At 40.5% G+C, this 26,025-nt stretch overlaps 1 protein-coding gene across 6 annotated transcripts in view; it reads left to right on the top strand.

Moving 5' to 3' along the window:
• Positions 1-26,025, top strand: part of LOC110389585 (transducin-like enhancer protein 1) — an 86,905-nt gene that overhangs the window by 24,998 nt on the left and 35,882 nt on the right. For 3 of the 6 annotated variants that reach the window (XM_021380265.1, XM_021380261.1, XM_021380263.1), the window contains 2 exons: positions 19,036-19,240; positions 19,985-20,001. In XM_021380265.1, the coding sequence (XP_021235940.1) occupies positions 19,036-19,240; positions 19,985-20,001 (222 nt within the window). Of the gene's footprint in view, positions 1-8,962; positions 9,588-19,035; positions 19,241-19,984; positions 20,002-26,025 lie in introns of those variants that run through there. The other 3 variants (XM_021380264.1, XM_021380262.1, XM_021380266.1) reach the window with 2 other exon arrangements.

The raw sequence follows: 26,025 nt of genomic DNA, 5'->3' as shown, positions 1-26,025 counted from the left end.
GGCCATGCTGTTAAAGTGCAATGTCTTTCAAGATGAGAAAAGAAATAGTCATTTAACGGTTTAGACATCTATTATGAGCATGAAAGATCACAAAACTTCTTTCAGAATGCAAATAGGCTGCAGCATTCTGTAACAGAAGAAGACTGAGCACCCTCTGCGGTTATGCTACTGAGGACAGTTGTATGTAGTCAATTTTGAGAATAGAAGGAATGCTCAAATTCTCTAGCTCCTGTTTTCTTAAATAATTTCTCTTGACTAGATAAAATCTGCATTTTTCTTGGTTTTTAACTTTTTTCCTCCTTCATTTCTGTCTAAAAAGGCCATTGTTTTCTGATACCAGATGATTCAAGAGTTTGCCAGTGAGCTTGCCTAAATTAGAGCAAAATACAATTCTTGTTGCTGCTGGGTCGTATTTGAATTCTAGAAGATAACAAATCCTTCAATTAGTGGGAATGTTTTTTTAATTGATTTTTTTTCAAGCCATCTTTATTTTATAAATTTCCAGTTGTAAAAATAGAAGCCTATTAGAGGACAGACTGTGTGGTTAGGGACTGTTTTCCTCATGGAATGATCAGGTTCTTTTTGGAGAATTTCCTAAGTCAAAAGTCACATTTTTGAGTCAGTGTGTATTAATTATGGGTAGATTAAAAAAAAATGCATCAATTGACACATAAGAAAAAAATGTGAGTAATACAGTTGGTCTTGATTAGCTTATGAGTGCTAAATCTCTGGGCTGATTACAACTTCTGGGAATGATATTTGAGTCTAAACGGTTATGTCTTTGGCCTTGTGCTTTTCCTGCATGTTCTTGAAGGCTTTACTTTCCAGCTACCTGTGTAGCAGTGTAACTTAAACAACAACAACAAACCCTGTATACCGTTTTTTTTGTAAAAGACGCTGTTTAATATTTGCTGTATTTAAAGTTGAAAGAAGTAACACGCTTACTAGGTAGTTAAATAATTGTAATGGGTAAAAAAAAAGTGAAAACAATGCCACAACAGCACAACACAAAACCACTTTGGCTTAAAGGTACACCTGTAACTGCTGTAGTTGCAAGAAGTATCTGTATTTGGGGTTAAGGGAGAATCCAGATCATAATATGAAAGAGTTAATTAGATAATCACGGTTTAACTTGAAGGGATTCTTTTCTCAGATATGATAGTCTGGAAAGGTTCACACTGGGAAGGGTAAGGGGTGTTTATAATTGATCTGTCTACCTAGATGTAAACAATGCAAATGTGTTAAATTTGTTTACTTTGAAATTAACTAACTAGGACAATTTCAAAGTAGAATGTTACACAAATATCTGAAATGAGAAATATAAGCAGAAAGCTGGTTTAGCACTGCGTTTTTAGATGCACTGTTTCAATATATCATCAGGCATGTCTTACTTTGAGTTTTGAGGTGGGTTGCTAATGGTTCTGTGAAACGTATACCTTCTGGACTGACAGTACCCCTGAGGCTGATTGAGTTATAGGCCTCTGAGGCCCCTCTACTGTTGCACGTGGTGATTGGCTAAAGGATTAGCAAGATGCAGGATTATTTTTTTCTCTCCTGGCTGTGGTTGCCAGCTATCTTTGGGATTGTAGTGTGTGAAGCTTAAGAGGATGAGGTTAACCTCTTGAGGGTTTATTCTTATGAGTGTGTAGTTAATCCTTAGAAAGCCTATAAATAACTAGGCTGTATGTTTCGTTATAAAATAGAAATACGGACTAGAGCAGAAATGAATGCAGAACTTAGTGCAAGGGAAGAGCTAAGCATCTGTAGCATTACTTCAGATCCTCCTCAGCTGTGATCTGCATTATGCCTCAAGGGGAGGGGAAACTGCCTCGTCGCTTTAATTTAAATAAAATGAGATCTCGATGTTACATGCTGAATGATCTGCGGCTATAAGTTGGACTTAAAACTGAGACTCCTACTTCGGAGTAGGAGAGAGAAACAACAAGTGAATAAAGCATACAGATATAAAAAGAACTAAGGATGTAGTTTGGAGAAGCAAATGCTATTGTAATAAGGTGAAGTCAACATCACTGTGCTGGTAGGGGAAAAGTTCTGTTCTGAGGGGGACTTTGCAGGCAAAATAAAACTGAGTGACTGACAGAGACGGGGCCAGTATGAGCAGGAAACTGTACACATGTACTCTATCTTCAAGAACCTCGGCACTTAATTGTTAAATACTAGAAATGCACAGGATAACATGCCAGCTCACTGTATTTTTTTTCTTGGAAGAGCAGCGCAGACAGTAGAGGCAGGGATCTGTAGGAAGATTGTCTGGAGAGGAAGAGAAAGCTTGATTTTGTTCTTGAATGAGGAGACTAGCATGGATGGTTAAGGTAACTTTAGGAACTACTGAAAGCATGGCAAAGTTACAGCTCATCACAGCAGTATGCTGTATCTCATCACAATGCAAAGAGTATGCAGGATTCCTTATATCTGTTAGCTCCCTTAATTACTAATTTTTAAATTATCAGAGCTGCTGTCTTGTGTAATGTTTAATTTCCTGAGAATGACCAGTACTGTTTTTAAAGGTGCTAGTTAACTGTAGCTCTTTAAATCAAAATAAATCAAAAAAAGCACTTAGTAACACTACGACAGCAAAAGCAAGGATTAACAGAAGTAGGTCCCAAATATGTTTTCTGAGGTGACTGGTAGGAGGGAGTTTCTGGGGAATGTACAGGGAATTTACAAGAATCATAGAATTGCTCAGGTTGGAAAAGACCTTCAGGATTGTCAAGTCCAACCGCAACCTAACCATACTACTCTAACAACCCACCACTAAATCATGTCCCTCAGCACCACATCCAAATGATTTTTAAACACATTCAGCGAAGGTGACTCAACCACCTCCCTGGGGAGCCTGTTCCAGTGCTTAACAACCCTTTCTGGAAAGAAGTTTTTCCTGATATCCAACCTAAACCTCCCCTGGTGCAACTTGAGGCCATTTCCCCTTGTCCTGTCACCTGTCACCAGTGAGAAGACACCAGCCCCGTTCTCACTGCAATCACCTTTCAGGTATTTGAAGAGAGCGATAAGATCTTACTCAGCCTCCTCTTCCCTAGACTAAACAGCCCCAGTTCCTTTAGTCTCTCCTCGTAGGGCATATTCTCCAAGCCCTTCACCAGCCTTGTTGCCCTTCTTTGGACCTGCCACAGCACCTCAATGTCCTTTCTGTATTGAGATGCCCAAAACTGAACACAGTAGTTGAGGAGGGACCTCACCAGTGCTGAGTACAGGGGCAGTGCTACTTCCCTAGTCCTGCTCACCCCACCATTCCTGATCCAAGCCAGGATGCCATTGGCCTTCTTGCCCACCTGGGCACACTGCTGGCTCGTATTCTGACTCATATATCGACTGTCCATTGGTACACCAAGGTCCTTATCTGTGAGGTAGCTTTCCTGCCACTCCTCCTTGTAGGGTTGCCTGGGGTGGTTGTGACCAAAGTGCAGGACTTGACACTTGGCCCTGTTGAAACTCATATAGTTTGCCTTGGCCCATCAATGCAGTCTATCCAGGTCCCTCTGTAGTGCCTCTCTACCCTCCAGCAGATCAGCACTCCCTCCCAACTTGGTGTCATCTGCAAACTTACTGAGGGTGCACTCAATCCCCTCATCAAGATCACTGATAAAGATGTTGAATAGAAGAGGCCTCAGCACTGAGCCCTGGGATCATCACTCATCATCACCCTGCTAGACCTGCTGTTTACAAACAGGGAAGGTCTGGTGGGGGATGTGGAAGTTGGGGGCTGCCTTGGACATAGTGACCATGAAATGGTAGAGTTCTCGATTCTTGGTGGAACCAGGAGAGGGGACAGCAAAACTGCTACCTTGGACTTTCGGAGGGCAGACTTTGAATTGTTCAGGAGGCTGGTAGGAAGGGTCCCTTGGGATTTGGTCCTGGAGGGTAAAGGGGTCCAGGAAGGCTGGTTGCTCCTCAAGAAGGAAGTCCTGAAGGCGCAGGAACAGGCTGTCCCCCTGAGCCGCAAAATGAGCCGGTGGGGAAGGAGACCGGCGTGGATGAACGGGGAGCTTTTCCTGAGGCTCCAGGAGAAAAAGAGAATCTACCTCCTGTGGAAGACAGGACAGGTAACTCGGGGAGAGTACAAAGAGGTTGCCAGGATGTGCAGGGAGAAAATTAGAAAGGCAAAGGCCCAGCTCGAATTAAGCTTGGCTGCTGGGATTAAAGAGAACAAGAAACTCTTTTACAAATATATTAACAGTAAGAGGAGGACCAAGGAGAATCTCCATTCTTAACTGGACGCGGCTGGGAATGTGGCCACTGAGGACAATGAAAAGGCTGAGGTTCTCAATGCCTTTTTTACGTCTGTCTTTAAAAGCCAGACCAGCTGTCCTCAGAGCACTCTGCTCTCTGACCTGGAAGTCTCGGATGGGGAGAGAAACAAACCCCCCATGATTCAGGAGGAAACGGTCAGAGACCTACTACTCCACCTGGACTGCCACAAGTCCATGGGGCCGGACGAGATCCACCCGAGAGTACTGAGGGAGCTGGCAGAAGAGATAGCAAAGTCACTTTCCATCATCTATCGGCGTTCCTGGTCAACTGGAGAGGTCCCAGAAGACTGGAGACTTGCCAGTGTGACTCCCATCTACAAGAAGGGTCGTAAGGAGGATCCGGGGAACTACAGGCCTGTCAGCCTGACCTCGGTGCCAGGGAAGGTTATGGAACAGATTGTCCTGAGGGAGATCACGCGGCATTTGCAGGACAACCGGAGGATCAGGCCCAGCCAGCATGGGTTTGTGAAGGGCAGGTCCTGCTTGACCAACCTGATCTCCTTCTATGATCGAGTGACCCGTCTGGTGGATGAGGGAAAGGCTGTTGATGTGGTCTACCTAGACTTCAGCAAAGCCTTTGACACTGTCTCCCACAGTATTCTCCTGGAGAAACTGGCAGCCTGTGGCTTGGACAGGTACACCCTTTGCTGGGTAAGGAGCTGGCTGGAGGGCCGTGCCCAGAGAGTGGTGGTGAATGGAGTTAAATCCAGCTGGCGACCGGTCACGAGTGGTGTTCCCCAGGGGTCGGTGCTGGGGCCTGTCCTCTTCAATATCTTTATTGATGACCTGGATGAGGGCATTGAGAGCACCCTCAGTAAGTTTGCAGATGACACCAAGCTGGCAGGAAGTGTCGATCTGCCTGGGGGTAGAGAGGCCCTACAGAGTGATCTGGACAGGCTGGATCTCTGGGCTGAAGCCAACGGGATGAGGTTCAACAAGACCAAGTGCCGGGTCCTGCACTTCGGCCGCAACAACCCCAGGCAGTGCTACAGGCTTGGGGCAGAGTGGCTGGAAAGTTGTATGGAGGAAACGGACCTAGGGGTATTAGTCGACGCTCAGCTGAGCATGAGCCAGCACTGTGCCCAGGTGGCAGGGGAGGCCAATGGCATCCTGGCTTGTATCAGAAATAGTGTTGCCAGCAGGAGCAGGGAAGTCATTCTCCCTCTGTACTCAGCCCTAGTGAGGCCCCACCTCGAGTACTGTGTCCAGTTTTGGGCCCCTCACTGTAAAGAAGACATTGAGGCCCTGGAGCGTGTTCAGAGGAGGGCGACGAAGCTGGTGAGGGGTCTGGAGCGCAGGCCTTATGAGGAGCGGCTGAGGGAGCTGGGATTGTTCAGTCTGGAGAAGAGGAGGCTCAGGGGAGACCTTATCGCTCTCTATAACTACCTGAAGGGAGGTTGTAGTGAGCTGGGGGTCAGCCTCTTTTCTCTTGTAACTAGTGACAGGACGAGGGGGAATGGCTTCAAGTTGCGCCAGGGGAGATTTAGGCTGGACATTAGGAAATACTACTTTTCTGAAAGAGTGGTCAGACGCTGGAACAGGCTGCCCAGGGAGGTGGTTGAGTCGCCGTCCCTGGAGGTGTTCAAGAAACGTTTAGATATAGCGTTGAGAGACCTGGTTTAGTGGGGTTATGTTGGTGGTAGGTGGATGGTTGGACTGGATGATCTTGTAGGTCTTTTCCAACCTAGCTAATTCTGTGATTCTGTGACTGGTCACCAACTGGATTTAACTCCACTGACCACAACTCTTTGGGCCTGGCCATCCAGCCAGTGTTTCACCCAGCAGAGCATATGCCAATCCAAACCATGGGCAACCAGCTTCTCCATGAAAGAAGAAGCTTGTCCATGGATTGGAAAAGTGAAATGAAAATGAATGTGGTTCTATTTCTTATGACTAAGAAACTTTTCATTCTTTGGTGTCTCTGAAATGTATTTGTAGTTGCTAGTAGGTGGGACAAAGGAGTGATGAGTGTCATTTAAAAAACTATACTGAACTTTGATTTTTTTTTTGGTGAATTAAAAATTTCTGCTCTGATTACTGTCTTTATCTTCAGCAAGATTTAAATTTCTGAAGAATAAAAGAGCCAGGAAGAAAAAGAAATTCTTTATTGTACTCATGTATCAGTAGTAAAAAATCACAGTAATACTTAAGTCATTTTCAAATTGGTGTGTGCTTGAATTGTTTGTGTTTGGCCTATGTGGCAGGGGGAACATGCTTTTGAAGTGTGTTTGGATGGTAGAGGCATGCTACTGGTAACTAAAAATGTAAACACATAGATTTGGGGTTAGAAAGTGAGTAATAGTGGGAACTTACAGTTGCCCCCAGAGTAAAAATGTGTTGGTAGTTTCTTCAAACTAGAAGCAATATGTGTTGACAGCTTCGTTCTAGAGACTTAAGGTTTGCATGTGAGTCTTTATAGCAAGAAATATGTACTTGTCTGATTTAAAAAAAAAAAAAAAAGGCTTTCTTCTCTCATGCCGACAGCAGTGAGAAGAAAATAACTTCTTTCAGAAAAACAGCCATTGTCTTACCTGGATCAAAAGTTGGAGATTTTAAGGTTATTTTCTGTGGTTTTTAGACTGCAATTTTGAATTTGTTGCTTTCCTTCAGAATTGGCAGGTCATTTGAAGACACATTTTCCTCCACAAAGACATTTTTTTAATTTTTATACTCTGCCTCTGTCCTTCTAGCCCACGCTGTCCTGAGGCATCAGCCGTTTAGTAGATCTCCATGAAAATAATGCCTCGTATTTATTTCCATGGAAACTACAACAGATGTAAAGAGCACAATAACAGTATTTGACAGAGCAAGTTCTCAGCTACAAAACACTATTTTTCAACGTAACTACCACCATTAGGTATGCATTTTTGCCGGTGATGAGCAAGAGCCTTCATGCTGTGCTTGTAAAAGTGTGCATGCCCATGCGGAATATTGCTTGACTTTCATGTCACTGTCACTACTGCTGAAACGTACCACCCATCACCTTTGTACATCCACTGCTTGGTTTCCGTAAATGTTCAGCAAGTATCAATGAATGTCAGTGGGTGCCATTTTTTTCTGCAGGGAGGAATTCAATTGCACATCTTTGCTCCATACATGCTTCCATATCAAATGCCATTTTGTTAGACTGCCCCTCTACTGCCATCTGTTGCTTAACAAGAAAATGTAATGGAATATTGGTGGGAAGGTTCAGCCTCTACTACCATGCCACCAACATCCACCTCTGACATCATGGACCAACATAATAAAATAAGAGACATTATTTTCAGAACAGCCCTTGTAAAAGCTTCTGGTTCCTCCATTGTTCCAGTGTTTTTTTTTCTCTAGTACTAACTTCAGTTTTGCTGTTTGACCTAAGGGAGGAAGAAGTCATTACTAGTACAGTGGTCTTTAGAACTTGGTCTTCTGTGACTTATTTCTAGTTTTTGTTATAAACTGCTTGAGACGTGTTCTGTTATTAATCCAGATTCTTCATAAACATTTTCAGAAGAATTGCTATCACTGGAAAAGTTTACATATAATAAATACACACAGGAACTTCTATATTTTTATAATTACATAATTGCATACATAAATATATAAAATGTGTGTGTATGTCTATACATATAAGGCTGTGCTAGCTACCAGAAGAGCTTCATTTTTTTAATCTTGCTATTTTGCTGACATAGCTGCTAATAGAAGCGTTAATAGTGCTTCTATGGATCTGTACTTGTTATGAGAGAAGTTTTAGGCTTGCTTACTTACCTCCCTCTTTCATGCTTTCGTGGAAAATCCTCTCTTTGGTTCTCAAAAGCCCTTGTATGGATGTAGCTGCACCAGAGGAGTGCTAATGCATCTTGGGGAGAAGATGCTGCTGAACTGGAAGAATTCCATCTGCTGGCAGGATCCTGTGTCCTCACTATGGAGCTCTGCCAGCTTGGAACAAGCTATAGTAGGTCCTCAGAATAGCTAGGCTGCTAGTGCAGCTTTGTTCTTGTGAAAGTGCCAGTCGTTCTGGCAGGGCTATATAATTATTCTGTCTATGTCAATGGGATGTTAAAAATCATGTAATTTATAATTATCACAAAAAATTTCTTAAATAGCCAATTTATTATTATTATATGAAAAACTGCTGACTGTTCACTGGGTGTGGTAACAAATCCATTTGGGTGGGTTCACCCTGATCTGTCATTCCAAGAGTGATCTTTTTGAAGAGCCCTGAAGTGTAATATCTCTTTATCATTTTAATTCTGGTGCCCGCCCTCTAAAATGCTAGAAGGAGGGGTGGAGAAGTCTGTTAAAACTGAGACTGAAAAGCACAGCAAATATTAGAGTTGCTGCTCAGCGTAGAGCTACAGTGAGGGGTCTGGAGCACAGGCCTTATGGGGAGCGGCTGAGGGAGCTGGGATTGTTCAGTCTGGAGAAGAGGAGGCTCAGAAGTGTCCTTATTGCTCTCTATAACTACTTGAAGGGAGGTTGCAGTGAGCTGGGAGTCGGCCTCTTCTCTCTTGTAACTAGTGACAGGATGAGGGGGAATGGCCTCAAGTTGCGCCAGGGGAGATTTAGACTGGACATTAGGATATTCTACTTTTCTGAAAGAGTGGTCAGGCACTGGAATGGGCTGCCCAGGGAGGTGGTTGAGTCGCCGTCCCTGGAGGTGTTCAAGAAACATTTAGATATAGTTGAGAGACCTGGTTTAGTGGGGTTATTGGTGGTAGGTGGATGGTTGGACTGGATGATCTTGTAGGTCTTTTCCAACCTAGCTAATTCTATGATTCTGTGATTCTAAGGAAAGGGTAAAATACTTGTTTCTCCTGTGCAGTCTGTGTGTCTCATCTGTAACAGTGATGTGGGAACAAATCAATGGTGAACAAGCTACGCTTTGAAATTATTCTGGTATTCGCTATTTGCATTATATTGTAGAGCACTGAAAAGCTGTTTGTCTGTTCTTGCAGAGCTAACTACTGTATGAAAAACAGGGTCTTGTGATTTCATAGGAATACTGTGTGTACTTGTAGATAGGTTGGTAATGACTACAATACTTGAAGTGATAGTAAGCCAAGCGTTTCTCGTGGTATGTCATTTTCTGTATTAAAAAAACCTGAGTTCTTCATGAAATACAGAATGTGTTATAAAATACTTACTAGACTATATATTTGATATCTGTTAATGGTTTTAAGGAGCTCTCAAAAACTCATGCAGTTATTTTAGTGGACAACTAAATTTAGAGTTTTGCTTCCTAGGTTCAGGTTTCAATATTACTACTTTGGCCCCTACTGAAAAATGCTGTCCCAGTTCCATGCTGCAGATTCTTTAGAGGTGAGCTACGTACGTAAATGGTTTGTTTGCCCCACGTGAGGATCTGTCTTCTCGTCTGTGTTTTAATTTTTCCATGGAATAGTTTTTCTCCTGAAATACAGTGCTAATCAACAGGTATGTCTTACTCTTTCAGAGAAGTTGGTATGGCAGCCTTATGACTGCAAGTAGTTTTTTCCTTCCCTTTGATAAAAAAAAAAAACTTTTAACCTTATAGAGGAAGGTTATATGGGGAGTTGTGCTTGTTACCTTTCTTTACTTTAGAGAGATTAAAGGATGTATTTTGATCTCTGTACAAGAGGAAGAAGAAACAGGCTCTAGAGTTGACCACGTTCAGTATTTTATGGCAAAGCTGTGTAGTACAAACCTGTATAAGAAATACATTTTACAGTGGAGCAGGTATGCATCAGTGTAAAATTGTAGTTAGAGCACCAGTGCATGAAGCGTGGTTGGTTGTTTTTTTTAATCTTCCTGAATCATTTGAAATCAATCTTGCTTTTCCTATTTAAAATTTCCTGAAGAACAAAGAGGAGACGAGACATGATTTTTCAAGGAGGATCCCATAGTAGAGAAATGAAAATGAATCCTGAAAAGGAGGGATATTACACAGGAGGGAGTCGGGTCATGGGGTATAGAAAGATTTAAGACAGAAAAGCAGAAATAATACAAAACTGTATACTTAATATACCTTTACAGCAATTGAGTACTTTTTACATGCTAAGTATTTTGTATCTGCTTTTCCTTGGTTTTTATGTATAGATATAGGTGGCAGTAGGTCTGAGTTTATGTGTTCTTGAAGTTGCTGTATCAGCGAAGCAGCCTTACTTCAGTTATCTTAGGTGAAGTTAATTTGTAAGGAAAAAAAGACTGCTTGGGGAGTGTGTGTGGGAAAGCAACCTTTATGCCAGTATATCTTGCATTTTCTGTTTTGTGTGAGGCAATTTGTATAGCCCCATCCTGTTTCAAAAAACTTGGTAAGATGTGCAATTGAGATTTATTAGTATACTTTGAATTGTTTGAAAAAGTGGAACTAAGAACTGTGAAAACAAGTTCCAAACAGCATTCTGTTCAGATGTCTGACAGTTTAAATCAAATTCCTGTAATGAAAAATAACAACAAAGAAAGAAACTTGAGTTATTCATCTCTTGTACTTCGATATTTGCTTTCTGACATCTATCCTCTGCACAGTAAAATGTTTGATTTTTAGGATGGAATTGAAGATGGGTGGTAATACTCAGACATTATCTAAGCATTTTCTGTAGTAAAGAATGAAAAACAAAAAGGATTTTTTTTTTTCCCATGAAACAGTCTGCTCATGCCATTGTCACACAGATTTTGTCTGAAATATGTCTTTGGATAGATTTTGCCAATCATTCCTTCTGTGGACTCAAATCTCTGTAATGGACTGATATTTCATGTTGTATATAGATGGAAGAGGCTTGCTGAAGACACTTTCTTTGTTCTGAGGGGACCTTCTCTTCCCTCACCCTAGTCTCTGTGGCTTGTTTACATAATGGATGGTTTTCAAATAATTGTGCAAACCTACAAAGACTCCATTCTTGGCTCACAGGATAGAGATGATGTAGTGGGCACTTTCAAGTTTTTTTACCATTGTATAGCATAGTTTCCTATCTGTCAAAATTAAATCTGAACCTTTAGAAGAAGAGGAAGTAAAGAAATCTAATGAACCAAAATAAACAAAGATGTTTCAAATGAAAGAGAAAATAAAGCAATGACAGTAGCAGCTGACTTTTTGTTTTGTTTTGTTTTGAAGAAGCACTTCAACTCTAAGAAACACTCAATCGTTTAGGTGCTGAGGTTAGCAGGGACCTCTGGGTCCTTCTGGTCCAACATCTGCTCAAGCAGGGGCACCTAGGGCAGGGTGACCAGGCCAATGTCCAGGTGGATTTTGGAGATCTCCAGGTAGGGGACTCCCCAGCTTCTGGACAAGCTGTGTCAGTGTTCCACCATGCGGGCTGAAATGCTTCCTGCTATTCAGAGGGTACTTCTTGTGTTCTAGTTTGTTTCCACTGCATCTTGTACTGGTACTGGGCATCACTGAAAGGAGCCTAGCTCTGTCTTTGCACTCTCCGTTTGGATTTTTGCGCATCTTGGTAAGATCCTCCTGAGCCTTTTCTCTAGACTAGTCTCAGCTTGCTCAGTCTGTCCTCATAGTAGGAGGGGTGCTCCAGTAGCTTTGTCATCTTCATGACCTTTCACTGGAGTTTTTGCAGTAGATCCAGACTCCTCTTGCATTGTCAGGGGAGCCCAGAACCAGATACAGCACTACAATTTTGTTGTCACCAGTGCTGAGAAGGCAAGCATTACCTCCCTGGACCTGCTGATTATACATCGCCTAGTGCAGCCTGGGTTATCATTAACCTTCTCTGTGTCAAGAGCACACTGCTGGATATGTTCAACATGATGTCTACCAGAACCCCTGATACTTCTTCTGCAGAGCTGCTCTCTAGCTGTGTGGCTTCCAGCATGTATGTGTGCCTGAGGCTGTTCCTTCCCAGATGCAGGACTTCTAACTTCCCTTTGCTGACATTCATGAGTTTCCTGTCAGCCCATTTCTCCAGCCTGTCAAAAACTGTCTGGATGGCAGCATGGCCCTCTGTTTTAACAGCCATTCCTTCCAGTTTTCTGTTACCTGCAAAAGGAGGAAAACTTGAGTTGAATTTTGCAGATTACTGCTATGGTACTAAAGATTACGATTCAAATAGGTCAGAAGGAAACACAGGAGGAACATTCAGGTTGGATATTAGGAAAAAATTCTTTTTGGAGCAGTAAAGCTTTGAAACAGGCCACCTAGGGAAGTGGTGGTCACTGTCCCTGGAGGTTTTCACAGAAAGTGTAGATGTTCCACTGAGGGACATGGTTTAGAGAGCATAGTGGTGTTGGGTCAACAGCTGATGTAGATAGTCCTAGTGGTCTTTTCCAAACTTATTGATTCTAAGATCTTAAAGGAACTGGTAACACATCTTGTAATTAGTTTGTCTAATGGTCAGTAATATCAAAGAAAGGGAAGCATCCAAAAGCAGAGAAGAGGAAACACACCATTACTGAAGTAGAGTTAGAAAATAGAGCAATAAGTAAGCAATCCATGTTGGATAGTGTTGTCTAAATATGCTTGTGTATGAGTCTTTTTGTGCTTGTAGAGAAGAATGTGGGTATATTCTTAAGGGAAAGTTTTGTCATCATCCAAAATGTTCTCACCTGTAGCTGAAATGCTCTTCTAAAACAATAACAAATTTAAATGCAAGTAATGAATTGATGGGTTGGGCTGTCAAATGAGAGTACTCATGTAGGTTGGCCTGCTGTGAATGTCAGTGATGTGTTCTGTTTTCTGTTTTGTTTTTTCTTTCCAAAATGAGGTAGAAAACTGGACCTGGATTGCAGGAGCATAATCTTAGATTCCTTCCATTTTTTGGAAGGTTACAATTGCAGTGCTGTTTTTAAGAATTTTTTTGAACAGTGAGAGAAAAGATTGTTGCTTGGTTGGCTAGCTGTAGCTGGCTGTGCGTGTTTTAGCATTGGCACTCATGTTCTTCGGCCATAAAAACCCAATACTGGTTCTCAGCTACTTCTACCTGAGTAGGCAAGTGAAAAACCTGAAGATGTTCCTCTGAGAAGGGAGAGAATATGGAAATGCAAATGAACATTTCTTTTGAGTTAATTTTCTGTATATCTTTCTCCTTGCTTAACAGTCATGTTTCTTCAGTTCTACAGAAGTTGATATGAAATAGCGCTCCTTGTATTATGGATCTCTGAATCACTCTTAAATTCACTAGGTGTTTTTTCAGAATGCCTCTATGGATATGAGGGAATCTGTTGATAGTATTCACAGAATTGGTGCTGATAAGGATTTCTAGAACTCTCTCTCTTCTCTCAGATGATAGTTTAGAAGGGTGCTGGAGAGCGCATCTGTTACACTTTGGGACCAGATATAACTTTTTTCCACTGTTGGTTTGCATTCACATCTGAATTTTGAATTTGTTGCTATTGAAAAGATACAGAATAGTGCATCACATATCTGTTTAAGAACAGAAGACATTTCTGTTTCAGAGCAGAGTAATGCTCTAACTTCGCAGAACTAGGAATTCAAAACTAGCTTTTTAAATAGGCCACCGATGTTTCTGACATCGATGGAACTACTTTAAGATAAGAAGGGGGATTGTAGGACCTCATAGTCAATGTTGATAGACAAGGAGTCAAAAAGAGGTGTGTTGTTGTGATGTAGATTTCCTTTGCATAAACAAAGACGCTGCTGCTGGAAGCTTGCAACCGAGATTGAAAATTAATTGTGGTTAAAGAGCTCTTTTATAGCTGGAACTAGGATGTTGGATGTAAAGAATTTTAAGATTGCTAGGAGGAGCTTGCCTGGAGAAGCAAGAGCTGTGTTTTTCACATGTTAATTTTGGGATCTTTACAGTCTGGCTGGGGGATGCTAGGATAAAAAATGAGGCGATGAAATCTAATTCCAGACAGCTGAATGCACTATTTCTTTCCTTCCTCTGCAAATACAAAGAACTTCTGTTTTTGCAACAAAACGTTGGGTGAACTATTGATGCTTTTAAAATCAGTGCTCTGGCTAATTATCTCAGTGCAGTTGCTTAGGTATGCATCATTGCCCTCTTGTCTGCTTCCCATATCCCTCTGAAGCTGGACACAGCCCGTGCTCTGCAAGTAATGATAATAATTGGTAGTAAGACAGACCTGTTACTCATCCTTCTTTGAGCACATTTCTTATGGCAGGTGTCTAGTTTTTAATTAAGTGCTAATGAACATGCCTAGTGGACCATGATACTGCTGCCAAGTTCCTCAGTTTCATATTTCACTGCTACTAAGCACTTAAAAGGTGACAGAGCAGGCATTAGTGTCTCTGAAGTGACAGGAAAGTCATTATATGCAGAACATAATTGTTTCTAGGATCTACAGTGGCAAATATCTAGTTACTAAGTACATCTAGTGAGCACTGCTGTTATCCATCTCCCCAGTCTTTAGCTTTTCTCTTTATGTGCAGTGCATTTTCCCCTCCTGGAAAGAATGCAGTATACTCTTACACATCTTGAATTGTTAAATAAGAAAATAACAGGGCAAATGCTTCTGGTAAGGGTCATCTTTATCTGTGTGTTAGGAAGAACTTGAAGCCTATTACAAATAGACAGGATATAAAACATAAATCATATACATCAATCTTAAACTGCAGTGAGTCTCAGATAATAAACATTAAACCAAAACTACACCACGGACATTAAAGACCATGATCAGGTTTCCAGTCTTCAGTTTGTTCAGTGTTGTTGTGTATTTCAACATCTTTGCAGACCATTTTCCACTGCTGCCCTCAGTAACCATGTTGCAAAACACTAAGGCATTGTGCACAGATACGTATTTCCCCTTGGAGCGCTCATATTCTGTTCTGCTCATTAAATAGAGCATTGCTCCCTGGCTAACGTATGCAGTCCTATCAGAGAAAGCAGTTGTTGCCATTTTTGTTGCATATTTTCAGCTTCAAGAACTTTATTAGAATAAATTAATCTGTTCCTCATTTCTAGGGCTTTCAAAATACATTGGATGTGTGTAGCCTACAAAGCAGAGCTGGGGTAATTGCAGATAACATGTCCCTAGCAGTTTGGTTTCTAAAGACAGAAAGCAGTGCTTCCTGTAATCATGTGGATTTACTTGTTTGCTAATTAAACTGGGAAAGAAAGGTAAGAAAAAGGGAATCTTCTTGAAGCCATAGGGACAAGAATGGAAATCATTTAACTTCATTTCCCTGTTTTGATTTTTCATGCCCACACTGCAAAATATGCTAATTTGAGCTTACTGTTGGAGAAAGGAGGTGGTTTCTTTCAACAAAACTGTTCAGAGGGAGAGAAATCACTTTCTGTTCTTAGCTAATCTCACACCACAGCTAGGTAAAATAGTGTGATAGTGCACCTGAGGACAAGACCAAGGTTCTGAATGCATTACAGTACTGCTGCTACATGTTGTTGCATGGCTCAAAGGGCAAATGTCCACATGGTTTAGGTGGTCATAGATGAAGTGAATGAATTAAGTGCCATCTCTCTTAAAGAATCATAGAATCATCAAGGTTGGAAAAGACCTCCAAGATCATCCAGTCCAACTGTCCCCCCCCCACCAATATTTCCACTACAACATCTAAATGTTTCTTGAACGCTTCTGTGGTCAGTAACTCCACCACCAACCTGGGCAGTCCATGCCAGCACCTGACTGCTCTCTTGGAGAAGAACTATTTTCTAATGTCCAACCTTAATCTCCTCTGGTGCAACTTGAGGCCATTCCCTCTAGTCCTATCTCTGGGTATGTGGGAGAAGAGGCTGACCCTCACCTCACCACAGTCTCCCTCCCGGAAGTTGTAGGGAGGGATAAGGTCACCCCTGAGCATCCTCCAGGCTAAATAATGCCAGTTCTCTCAGCTGTTCCTCATAAGGTGTGTGCTCCAGACCCCTCATGAGCTTTGTTGCCCTTCTCTGAGCACACTCCAGGGCCTCAATGTCTTTCTTGTAGTGAGGGGCTCAAAACTGAACACAGTACTTGAGGCGCAGCCTCACCAGGGCTGAGTACAGAAGGATGATCACTTCCCTGCTCCTGCTGACCACACCATTTCTGATAGAAGCCAGGATGCCATTGGCCTCCCCTGCCACCTGGGCACAGTGCTGGCTCATGTTCAGCTGAGCGTTGACCAATACCCTCAGATCCATTTCCTCTACACAGTCTTCCACCCACTCTGCTCCAAGCCTGTAGCGCTGCCTGGAGTTGTTGTGGCCAAAGTACAGGACCCGACACTTGGTCTTGTTGAACTTCATCCCATTGGCCTCAGCCAAGCGATCCAGCCTGTCCAGAGCACTCTGAAGGGCCTTCCTACACTCAGGCAGATCGATGCTTCCTCCCAACTTGATGTTATCTGCAAACTTACTGAGGGCTCACTTAATGCCCTCATCCAGATAATCAGTAAAGATATTGAACAGGATGGGTCCTGCTGTCAGGCCCTGGGGAACACCACTCATGACTGGTTGCCAGCTGGATGTGACTCCATTCACCACCACTCTCTGGGCCTGGCCAGTACTTTACCCAGTAGAGTGTGTCTGTTCTAGCCATGAGCTACCAGCTTCTCCAAGGGAATGCTGTGGGAGACAGCGTTGATGGCTTTGCTGAATTCTAGGTAAACTATGTCAACAGCCTTTCCCTCATCCACCAAGTGGGTCACTCAGTCATATGAAAAGATCAGGTTGGTCAAGCAGGACCTGCCTTTTATGAAACCATGATGGCTGGGCCTGATTCCCCTGTTGTTCTGCACATGCTGTGTTATTTCCCTCAAGATGATATGCTTCAAAACCTTGCCAAAGATCAAGTTGTCCCCTGATTTGAGGAATTGTGCTGGAAATTACTGATGAAGTCTGGGGGAATAAGAGAAGTTCTCTTTTTCCTCGGAGTCTGGATGGAAAAAAAACAACTAGATTGCATTTCTGTCAGGCTTTATGTGCTCTTTATCGATACTTCTGAAGAAGAAGCAATGAAGTTTCGCTACCAATTACTACTTGAATTTGTAGGAGGTGGTATCTTTCAAATAAAAATAACTCTAAATACTTCAAAATGTTAGTTTTTAGGTTCTTAAAAACATGAAAATAAATGAGTAAGAGTCTCCTCTCTTATCTTGCCTTTAAAGGTTATCTGAGAGTTGGAAAAAATAGAGGTGAGGACATACGTGTTCCTGTGAAGACTAATTAAGCCTTTTATACTGTGTTTGATGAGGAATTTGTGATATTCTTGTGTGAGAAGCCAAGACATTCATAAAATTGTGGTTTTGTAGAATAGCCTGAGGGGATTGTGGTATTTTTCTGAGGTTTGTACCGTGTATCAAACACAAGTAAATGATGGCTGCTTTGCAGCTGGGGACAACAGAAAAGTGAAAGCATTTCAGGTTCAGTCCTGAGTTCTGCAATATCAGCCATTTATGTCTGCAGGCATTCTTAAACAGCTCAAGGCATGTCTTGGGAGGGTAATATGAGAAATGAAAGCAGAGTATGCTCATCTGAACAGTAATGACATTCTGGTATATATAATGCAGATGTTGATGGTTTATCTCAGAGTCTTTGGAACCTATGGAAGAATTTATTGTAGGTTATTTTGGGCTGAGTATTTTGGAGTAATTTGTGAAGTACTGTGAACTTTATTCTACCTTTATTCTAGGCAAGGTTTTAGTACCTCATTTTTAGTACTGTAATGATGTTAGGTTCTCTTACAAAGATAGGTGACATTCAGTAGATCAGGCTCTCATGCTTAGCTGAGAGCATCCTGTTCAGACCTTTGCTTGTCTGACATCTGTTTCATCCCATGAGTGGGGTAATATTCCTTGGCTTTTTTCATGCTGTTTACTTTCAGCAGAGGAATGGTGGAGTATGGCTAAGGGAGAAAGAATTGTTGTCTTCTGTTCATGTGCCTAGGCCCAAGAAAGCAAGAAAGAGGATGGATATCTCTTTTCCTGTAGCAATCTAAAGAGGAGCTATGACTAAGCTGGAGGTGGTTTTGAAACCTAATTTTCTGAATGAGTCTGTGCTGAGCAATTTGGACAAAGTTAAATGGTTAACTGATCTTGGAAAATGTTAGTAGAACCATAACAACTTTAATTAGAAAATAACTTTCCCACATTGAGTAAATACTAAGATATTCAATTGTAGGGAATTTGTTTCTAAAATTGTTCAAAAGGTCATTTTGCCAGTTTGGTTATTGGGTTTTATGTCCAATTTTTTGTACTGATATTGCCATCTGATTTTGAAATAGGTTTTAATTAATTAGTACCGTGTTTGCTTTTGGGAGTTCCATTGTATTATTAATGCTATTTGGAATACCTGAATTTTAAGCTCAAAATTGATTCCAAAGCATAATGCTAGTTTGTTAAAAATTTTCTTCAAAAGCTTAGGTAGAAAAAAATACAGATCTAGCTAGAATAAGCATAAAGTTGCTCCTGTTTTCACATTTGGAGAGCACAACATGGCTTGGATTTTGCCAGTGAATTTTTTTTCTCCCAGAAGCAGTGCTATTCCTCCTTATAGAAGGGGAAAGGTAGTGAAGCCTTCTTTAGAATTCTGTAAATTCTGCTGCTACTCATTGTTGCTGGTGATGTTGTGACAAAAAATGGCTGCCCAAAACAAAGCGACTTCTAGTAGTTTAATGTTTTTCTCAGGCTCTAGAGCAAGCATTCAGCTAGCCTTCTTTGCTTTGCTGAATGTGATCAGAGGTGTCCACAGACAACACAATGTAGTGCAGTGTCTAGCGTGTTGATACAAGCAGGAGAACCTAGATTAAATAATAATAAGAATCCACTGTTGGTTCTCAATAATTAACCAAACTTCTTCTCCCTTCTCCTTCCCAAATTGTATGCTATGCATTATTCTTCTGGGGATGATGATGCCACTGGGAACAGCAGCAGCAGTTGCAGGCTCAGCATCTCTCTCATGGCCATGGACCTCCAGTGCCTCTAACACCACATCCATCAGGACTTCAGCCTTCAGGAATCCCTCCACTTGGAAGCAGTGCTGGCCTACTTGCCCTTTCTAGTGCTTTGGGTGGTCAGTCTCACTTGGCAATAAAAGATGACAAGAAGCATCACGATGCAGAGCACCACAGAGGTGAGAGGCATGGCAGACCTGATTAGGACACTGTCAGATTTGAGCATTGCTGCAAATTATGTGCATCTCTAAAGAAATTGAGTTTTATAGAATGACAACAAACTGCTGGCAAACTTAAATATGTCTGCACTTACATCAGTGAAGCAAAATTCAGCTTGGAAATTTTCAGTATTTTAAATGGGGATCACTAGATGTCATGTGCTCTGTAGTTTGCAGGGCATTTTGACATCCTGGTAAATGTTTAGTGTAACACCAGTGGCCTGCACCATATTGTGAAAAACTGTTAAACTGCTTAAATGGGTAATTTTTTCAAAGAAAGTAATGTTGTTAAGTGGGTGGGATGGTAGGGGGGGAATGAGAAATTAAATTTTGAAATGAATGTGTTCAAACAAAAGATTTAGGTAATTGCATCTGTTACTTTAGTTTGATAGGCTTAAATTCTAGTACGCAATTAAATATTGGGCAAAATTGCACTTGACTAATTTTTGAAAAGAAAATAATTTATTCTGTCATGAAATAAAACTAGGCTTCATGTATGGTTAAACTGTAAATCATGTTTACAAAATACTGTAATTTTCAGGAAATCACTGTATTAGGAATGTGCAATGACTTATATAAATAAAAGCCATTTTAAAACTGCTTGTGGCTTGCGTTCTAATTTTTTTTTCCCCCTTTTTTATTTCTGTTCTTGCCTCTGTGTCTGAACGGGCATGTCTGTGCGTTTCTTGGTTACTACGGGAGCAGACAGAGAGCCAGGCACAGTAAGTACCAGCACTTCCTGCTAACATTTCCACTTCTACATTAAGTAATAGTTAGAAGTTGCATTGTTTGTCTGTTCTTTTTGTCATTTTTATGATACTGGACATATTTGTCTACAATTAAGATATCTGTTGGCTTATGCAGAATGTTGCATTGAGTGTTTTGGTCAGAGCAATATAGGAATCAGGTTTCTGAGCAGAATTGTTTTGGGGATACTTGATCTTTACTTGATCTTTTGTTTATTAAAAAAAAAGATATGCCTGCAAATCAAATGGACCTTTTACTGCAACTCAGTTTATAACACTGATTCAGAGGTAAGATGTTGCTGTAGGATTTTCAGGAATAGAGTTGCAGAACAGGTGGGAAATCTAGAACTCATTTGTTATGACTGTGTTTGGCTTTAGTCCTTTCTTTAATTGAATCTACAGACTCCTTTACTGCTTAATTTGTGCTTTTCTAGCGGTACTTTTTTTTTTCCTTTAGACACAAACTGTAGTACAGTTTGCCTGAGACAATCTTAAAAAAAAAAATAATCAGCCAAATAACGTCATTGTTACAGCTTTTTAAATGGTTACGTCTTGAGGGATTATTGCTACACTAATCTGTTAATCTGCTGGAGGTGGCTGCATGCAGCTTTCACATGGAGTAAGAAAGCTAGTTCTACTTGTTGATGCCATAGGTGAATTTGAGTTCTCTCTGTTTCTTCTTCTCAATTAGAAAAGACAAGAAACAGTTATTAATTAACAGATGACTTTATGGTACTAAACTCCTGATTTTTTTGCTTGGTCATTTTTGTTTTTGATTTGATTTTGTTTTGTGGGTTAGTTGGTTTTCTTTTTGCTTGCTTGTGTTTTAATAGAAGGGTATTACGATTGCTTTAACAAAAGCTCCCTGCATATCTTTTGAAGCTGTCGTTTGTTTCCAGTTACTAAGTGAAAAATCTTTGCCAGTTTAACTGTGGAGCTAATTTTAAGCTGTGTTTTCCTGAAGCCTTAGATCTACGTGGGTGTGTTTCTTTGAGTGATAGTGGCCCAAAGTGGGATTCTCAGTGTTGTTCTTAGGAGCTGGGGAAGGAGGCTTGCAGTGTGTCTGTGAGCATGTGCGTATACGGTTAGGAGATGCAATGACTTTTGACATTTGACATGGTGGTAATGCTGTGTTTCCAGTCCTTGCTCTTCTCAGCCTTCTGCATGTACGTGATCATATGTATTTTGCTGTAAGATTTCATTAAGTAACATCTTTAGTGCAGGTAGTGCAGGCTGCTCTTAGGCCCCTTCTCTCCCTGTTTCTCTTCGATAGAAAAACGTGCCAAGAGTTTTTGTGTTCCAAAATTTGGTATTCCACAATGTTGTGAAATTCAGGCTCAAAATATATCATCTAGCTGAGAATAGATCTTGCCTTTGAAAGATCCGTCAAAATTAAATTTTCTTTTGTGTTCTGGGAGGTTTTCAGTATCAGTTGCTGAGTTTAATATGTATGCCCCTTTTATTTACAAAACATAAAATTCTTACTCCAGTTACTACTTTTGCATTTGTGTAACTTATGCTTGGTTATTATCTGTACCAGATATGGTAATTGACTTTTTTATTCTGTGTTAGTACTAAGTGTCCAGTAAACAATCTGAGGCTTTTTTTCATAACATCTTTCAATACAAATACATTGAATTCAAGTTACTGTGCTACTGTGCCTTTCCTTTTAGTCCCAGTGTAGACTACTTTATAATTAATTGAAATAGCTGACTACAGGTCAACTTAAACCTGAGACTAAAATTTTTTAATGCAATGTTGCCTTGGAATCTTGATGTAACAGCAAAAGAAAAATGAAGCAACGATGCTATTCAAACTTGTGGCTGAAATGGTCAACTGGAAATGATTTGATCTTTGAGCTTCTCTAATTATCTTATATCTTCAATGGATTTGTTTATTATTTAAAATTTATCCTAAGGGTAATATAAAATTGATCACAAAGTGCACTAGTAGGTCTCCTTAATTATTATCTCTGATTCCATCTGAGCAGTGGGCCCTTATTTTGCAGGTTACTATATAACATCTGGTTCATCTCGAGATGAATTTGATTTATTTTTGGAATTGCATGTTAAGTGCTAATGATGCTGTCAAAATAATGATGAAGGCTTGCTTCCTTCACAGAAGAAGCAAAAACCTGTACTGGTAGTTACCTAAGCAACCATAGTGTTTGGTATTATATTGTAATAATTTGGGTTAGGGTTAGGGCATATTGCTGGTGCAGCCTTACAGTATCATCAGTAGAGGCTGACAGCTTTAGATGCGCAAGTTTGAAATGTAGCTGTTTGTAGCTTGGTTGGTATCTTAAAAAACAACAAAAAAAATTAAAAATGTTTTAAACAAAACTTTGAGTTACATCGTATTATGACTTTTTTTGTTTCTTTTTTCACTCAGGCAAACATGCAGTTAGAAATTTGTACATATTGTATGTTTAGCAATACTTCATAATAGAGTGACATACATAAATGGATATAAATTAAGATGTAAAGGTGTAGCAGCTGCACTGCTGTTGACCTTGACCAGCATCCATTTTGCACAGAATCATAGAATCATAGAATGGTTTGGGCTGGAAGGGACTTTTAAGATCATCTAGTTCCAACCCCATGCTATAGGCAGGGACACCTCCCTCTAAAGCAGGTTGCTCAGAGTCCCATCCAGCCTGGTCTAGAATGCTTCCAGGGAGGGGGCATTCACAACCTCACTGGGCAACCTATTCCAGTGTCTCACCACCCTCACAATAATTTCTTCCTAATATCTAGCTCAAACCCTCCTGGATGCATACTTTTGCTATGTTTTAAAAAAGAAGTTATACTTCCACTTCAGAGATAATATGCTAAAATTATTTGATCAGAATGAATGTATAAAACTACACTGGTAACAGCTAGTGGATTTTGGCTGATGTTTCTAAGTGTCCAAGCGTGGGTTATGTTGTTACAGAAATGCAGGCTCTCCTACAATTCTGACACTGTCTGGATGCAGTTAATGAAACCAGGAAAAGTGAGCAAGTTTTGCAGCTGAAGTTTAATAAAAGTTTTTGATACATCAGTGCAAAGAACTTTGTCCACAGTTTTCTCTGGTGAATAAGATGGCAACATCTCTCAAAATCATTATAGGTGTTCATTTCACTTGTCTTCCCACCATTCTCACACTTTCCAAGCAGGACATAGAAATGCAAGTCTTGTCAAGTGCACGATTGTATCAGTAATTTGTAGACAGTGAAATCTGACTTCATTATGTGCTTTGGATTTACATTAAGGTTGGTGTTTACTTTTTGTCTTCATGGAAAAATGTTGAGCTTGGTTTTTTTTTTTTTTAAACTTCAGAAATACTCTTAAAATTTGCAATAATTCTTCCTACCAGTGTTGGTAGGCTTAAATGCTACTATTATTTTCTAAACAAATGCTCTGTTATTGAATCAGAAAAATATTCTGTCCTTGGGTTTCTGTCCCGTTCTTCACCTCTCAGTCATGGATGAAGCAGCTGTGCACAATTGAATGCTACCCATTGGTAGATATTATATGCAAACTGTTCCTGTTTTGTGTTTTAACTCTTTTAAATGAAAAACAAAAAAAAACAAACTCTCAGAAGGAGTTCTGGAAGCCTAGAGTACTTTTCAGTATAACATGTATGTATCTTTGCCTTTATCAAGGAGGCTGTATTTCTTGATAATGGCTTGTAATTTAGGAACTTGAATTTCTTTAAGAAATCATGTATTTCATTTTTATTGGCTTTGATAACTCAAGTCTTATAGTCTTTATAGATGTAAACCACAAATTAGCCTCAGCAGGAGTCAGTCACGTAGAAGAGCTTGCGATGCTGTGTTTCAGGTCAAACTGTAGCTGATGTAAACTAGCATGGAGCTGGTGACAGAAATCACAAAAGAGGGTGAGAGGATTGGGGTGGTAGAATTTCTTAAGTATACCTTAATTTTGACAAATATTTGATAGAAAATACTGAAATCATTAGAAGCCTTATTCTCTCATTAGTCTCTTTTAATTACTGAATCAGTGTGGAGAGTGATGGAAATCCGTTTAGCCTTCCAGCTTTCCATATTCCTAATATGAACATAATAGCTTAAATGTAAGTTAAAATATTTGGTAGGAGAAGAGTCAGTAGTTACGTATTGCCAGTAGTTTAAACCAAAACCCACTCACTTTACAAGTGAATTCTTAGTTGGTGGTTGTGTGTTTGCAAAAGCATATTCAGTGAAAGGAATTCAATGGTTCTGGAGTAAGTGCAGTCTTGGCACTTGGCCAAGACTTGGCAGTGGCCCATGACATCAGACATGGGTGTTGGTGGCATGTCAGTAGAGGTTGAACCTTCCCACCAGTATTCCATGTCATTTTGTTGCTGTGAAACAGATGGCAGCATAGGGTCAGTCTGACAAACTGGCGTCTAATTGTGATAATGTATATGAAGTAAAAGTATGTCACTGAATTCCTCCATGCAGAAGAAATGGCACCCATCAACATTCATCAACACTTGATGAATATTTAGGAAGACCAAGCAGTGGATGTAAGTACAATAAGGGGGTGAGTGGTGCATTTCAGCAGTGGCTACAGTGACAGTGGGTCACCTCTGCTGGTGCAAATTTTTAATGGGTGCAGTGTGCAGGCTCTAATTCATTGCTGGCAAAAATGCACAGCTAATGTTTGTGACTCTGCTGAAAAAATAGTGTTTTGTAGTGTTTTGTGAATTTGCTATCAAGTAGTATTTATGTGCTCTTTGTATCTGTTTTAGTTGCTATGGAAATAAATGAAAGACATTACTTTCAGAGCAACCTACATATATCTGCAGATAGCATTTTTGCATTGCGCAGCAGCCTTGTCGTGTCTGTACTGGTGTCTGAACATACAGAAAGTCAGTGAGCCTGCCTGTGCCTGGAGGATAGGGGGGTGTGGAGGCAAGGAGACCAGCAGTAAAGAAAATGTTGAATGAGGAGCACAGGTGTGATGTCCGTGGTGTTGTTTATATGGAGTAATGATCTGCATAGAGTTTGTTATCATGTCTTTATGGTCTAGGAGTTGTCTGCGTGGTATTATATACATAATAAAATGCTGTACTGAGATCTTGTGGGCTTAGTCTGTATCTCTGGCTTACATACTTCTCATTTGGAGGTAGTTCCTATGGGGAGTTGCATGCCAACTAAAGAAATGCATTTGAGTAGCGTACACTATATTCTTATTAAGAAACCTGGAGTAACCTTCTCTCTGTGCATCTTAACTATGTTTTTCCTTGTTTTTTCCTGCTGATGGTTTCAGTGTTTTAAATTTTGCAGACATGAAAAGTTGCTTTGAGATCCTGAGTTTCCTGCAGTGCAGCCTCTATGCAGGCTGATAGCACTGACAGGAAGAGGAACTAGTTGCACGCGGCTTCTTTCTTCTTTTGAGACTTATCTGTAGAACAGGATCCATGTAAATAAGCTTAGAATCTTTGGAGGAAAGCTAAAATATTTGTATTAAATCGATTTTGATCATTTGTTCTAAACTAAGATTCATGATTTATATGATTCATTGTAATCCTTAATAAATTGGACTCCAAGTATGGAAGTGGAGCTTATCCTCAATTATGTGTCTAGAATGTTGAAATTAAGACAAAAAGTGTCATACAGTTTCTGTTTAGGAAATCCAACTATGGATTTATGTACACTCCTTTTTTTTTGTGACAATCTGACTATCATAGAAGAGCAGTCCCAACTGAAAGTTTAGGTAGCTATTAACTGAATATTACAGCTAAAAATACAATTAAACCCTACTTTTGATAAGTCAGATGTTAGAAGACTTAGTAGAAGAATTGAAGAAGAGAAGGTAAACAAAACTACCTCACACTGTGAAGCTGTTGATGTCTTCTAGCTGGCCCTGAGCTTGACAATGAACATTCACCAAATATAAGCTGTACCAGAGCTGGTTTGGAAAGGTGGCTTTTTGTAGGCCTTGAAGTTATTGTTACATCTAACGTTAGATCTATCCTTAAAGGATATGAATAGCGCAGGGCTTGTAAGAG

The sequence above is a fragment of the Numida meleagris genome, chromosome Z, assembly GCF_002078875.1.
Source record: "Numida meleagris isolate 19003 breed g44 Domestic line chromosome Z, NumMel1.0, whole genome shotgun sequence".
Lineage (NCBI taxonomy): Eukaryota > Metazoa > Chordata > Aves > Galliformes > Numididae > Numida > Numida meleagris.
Note: the sequence above shows the minus strand (reverse complement) of the source record. Positions and strands in the feature narration are given on the sequence as shown.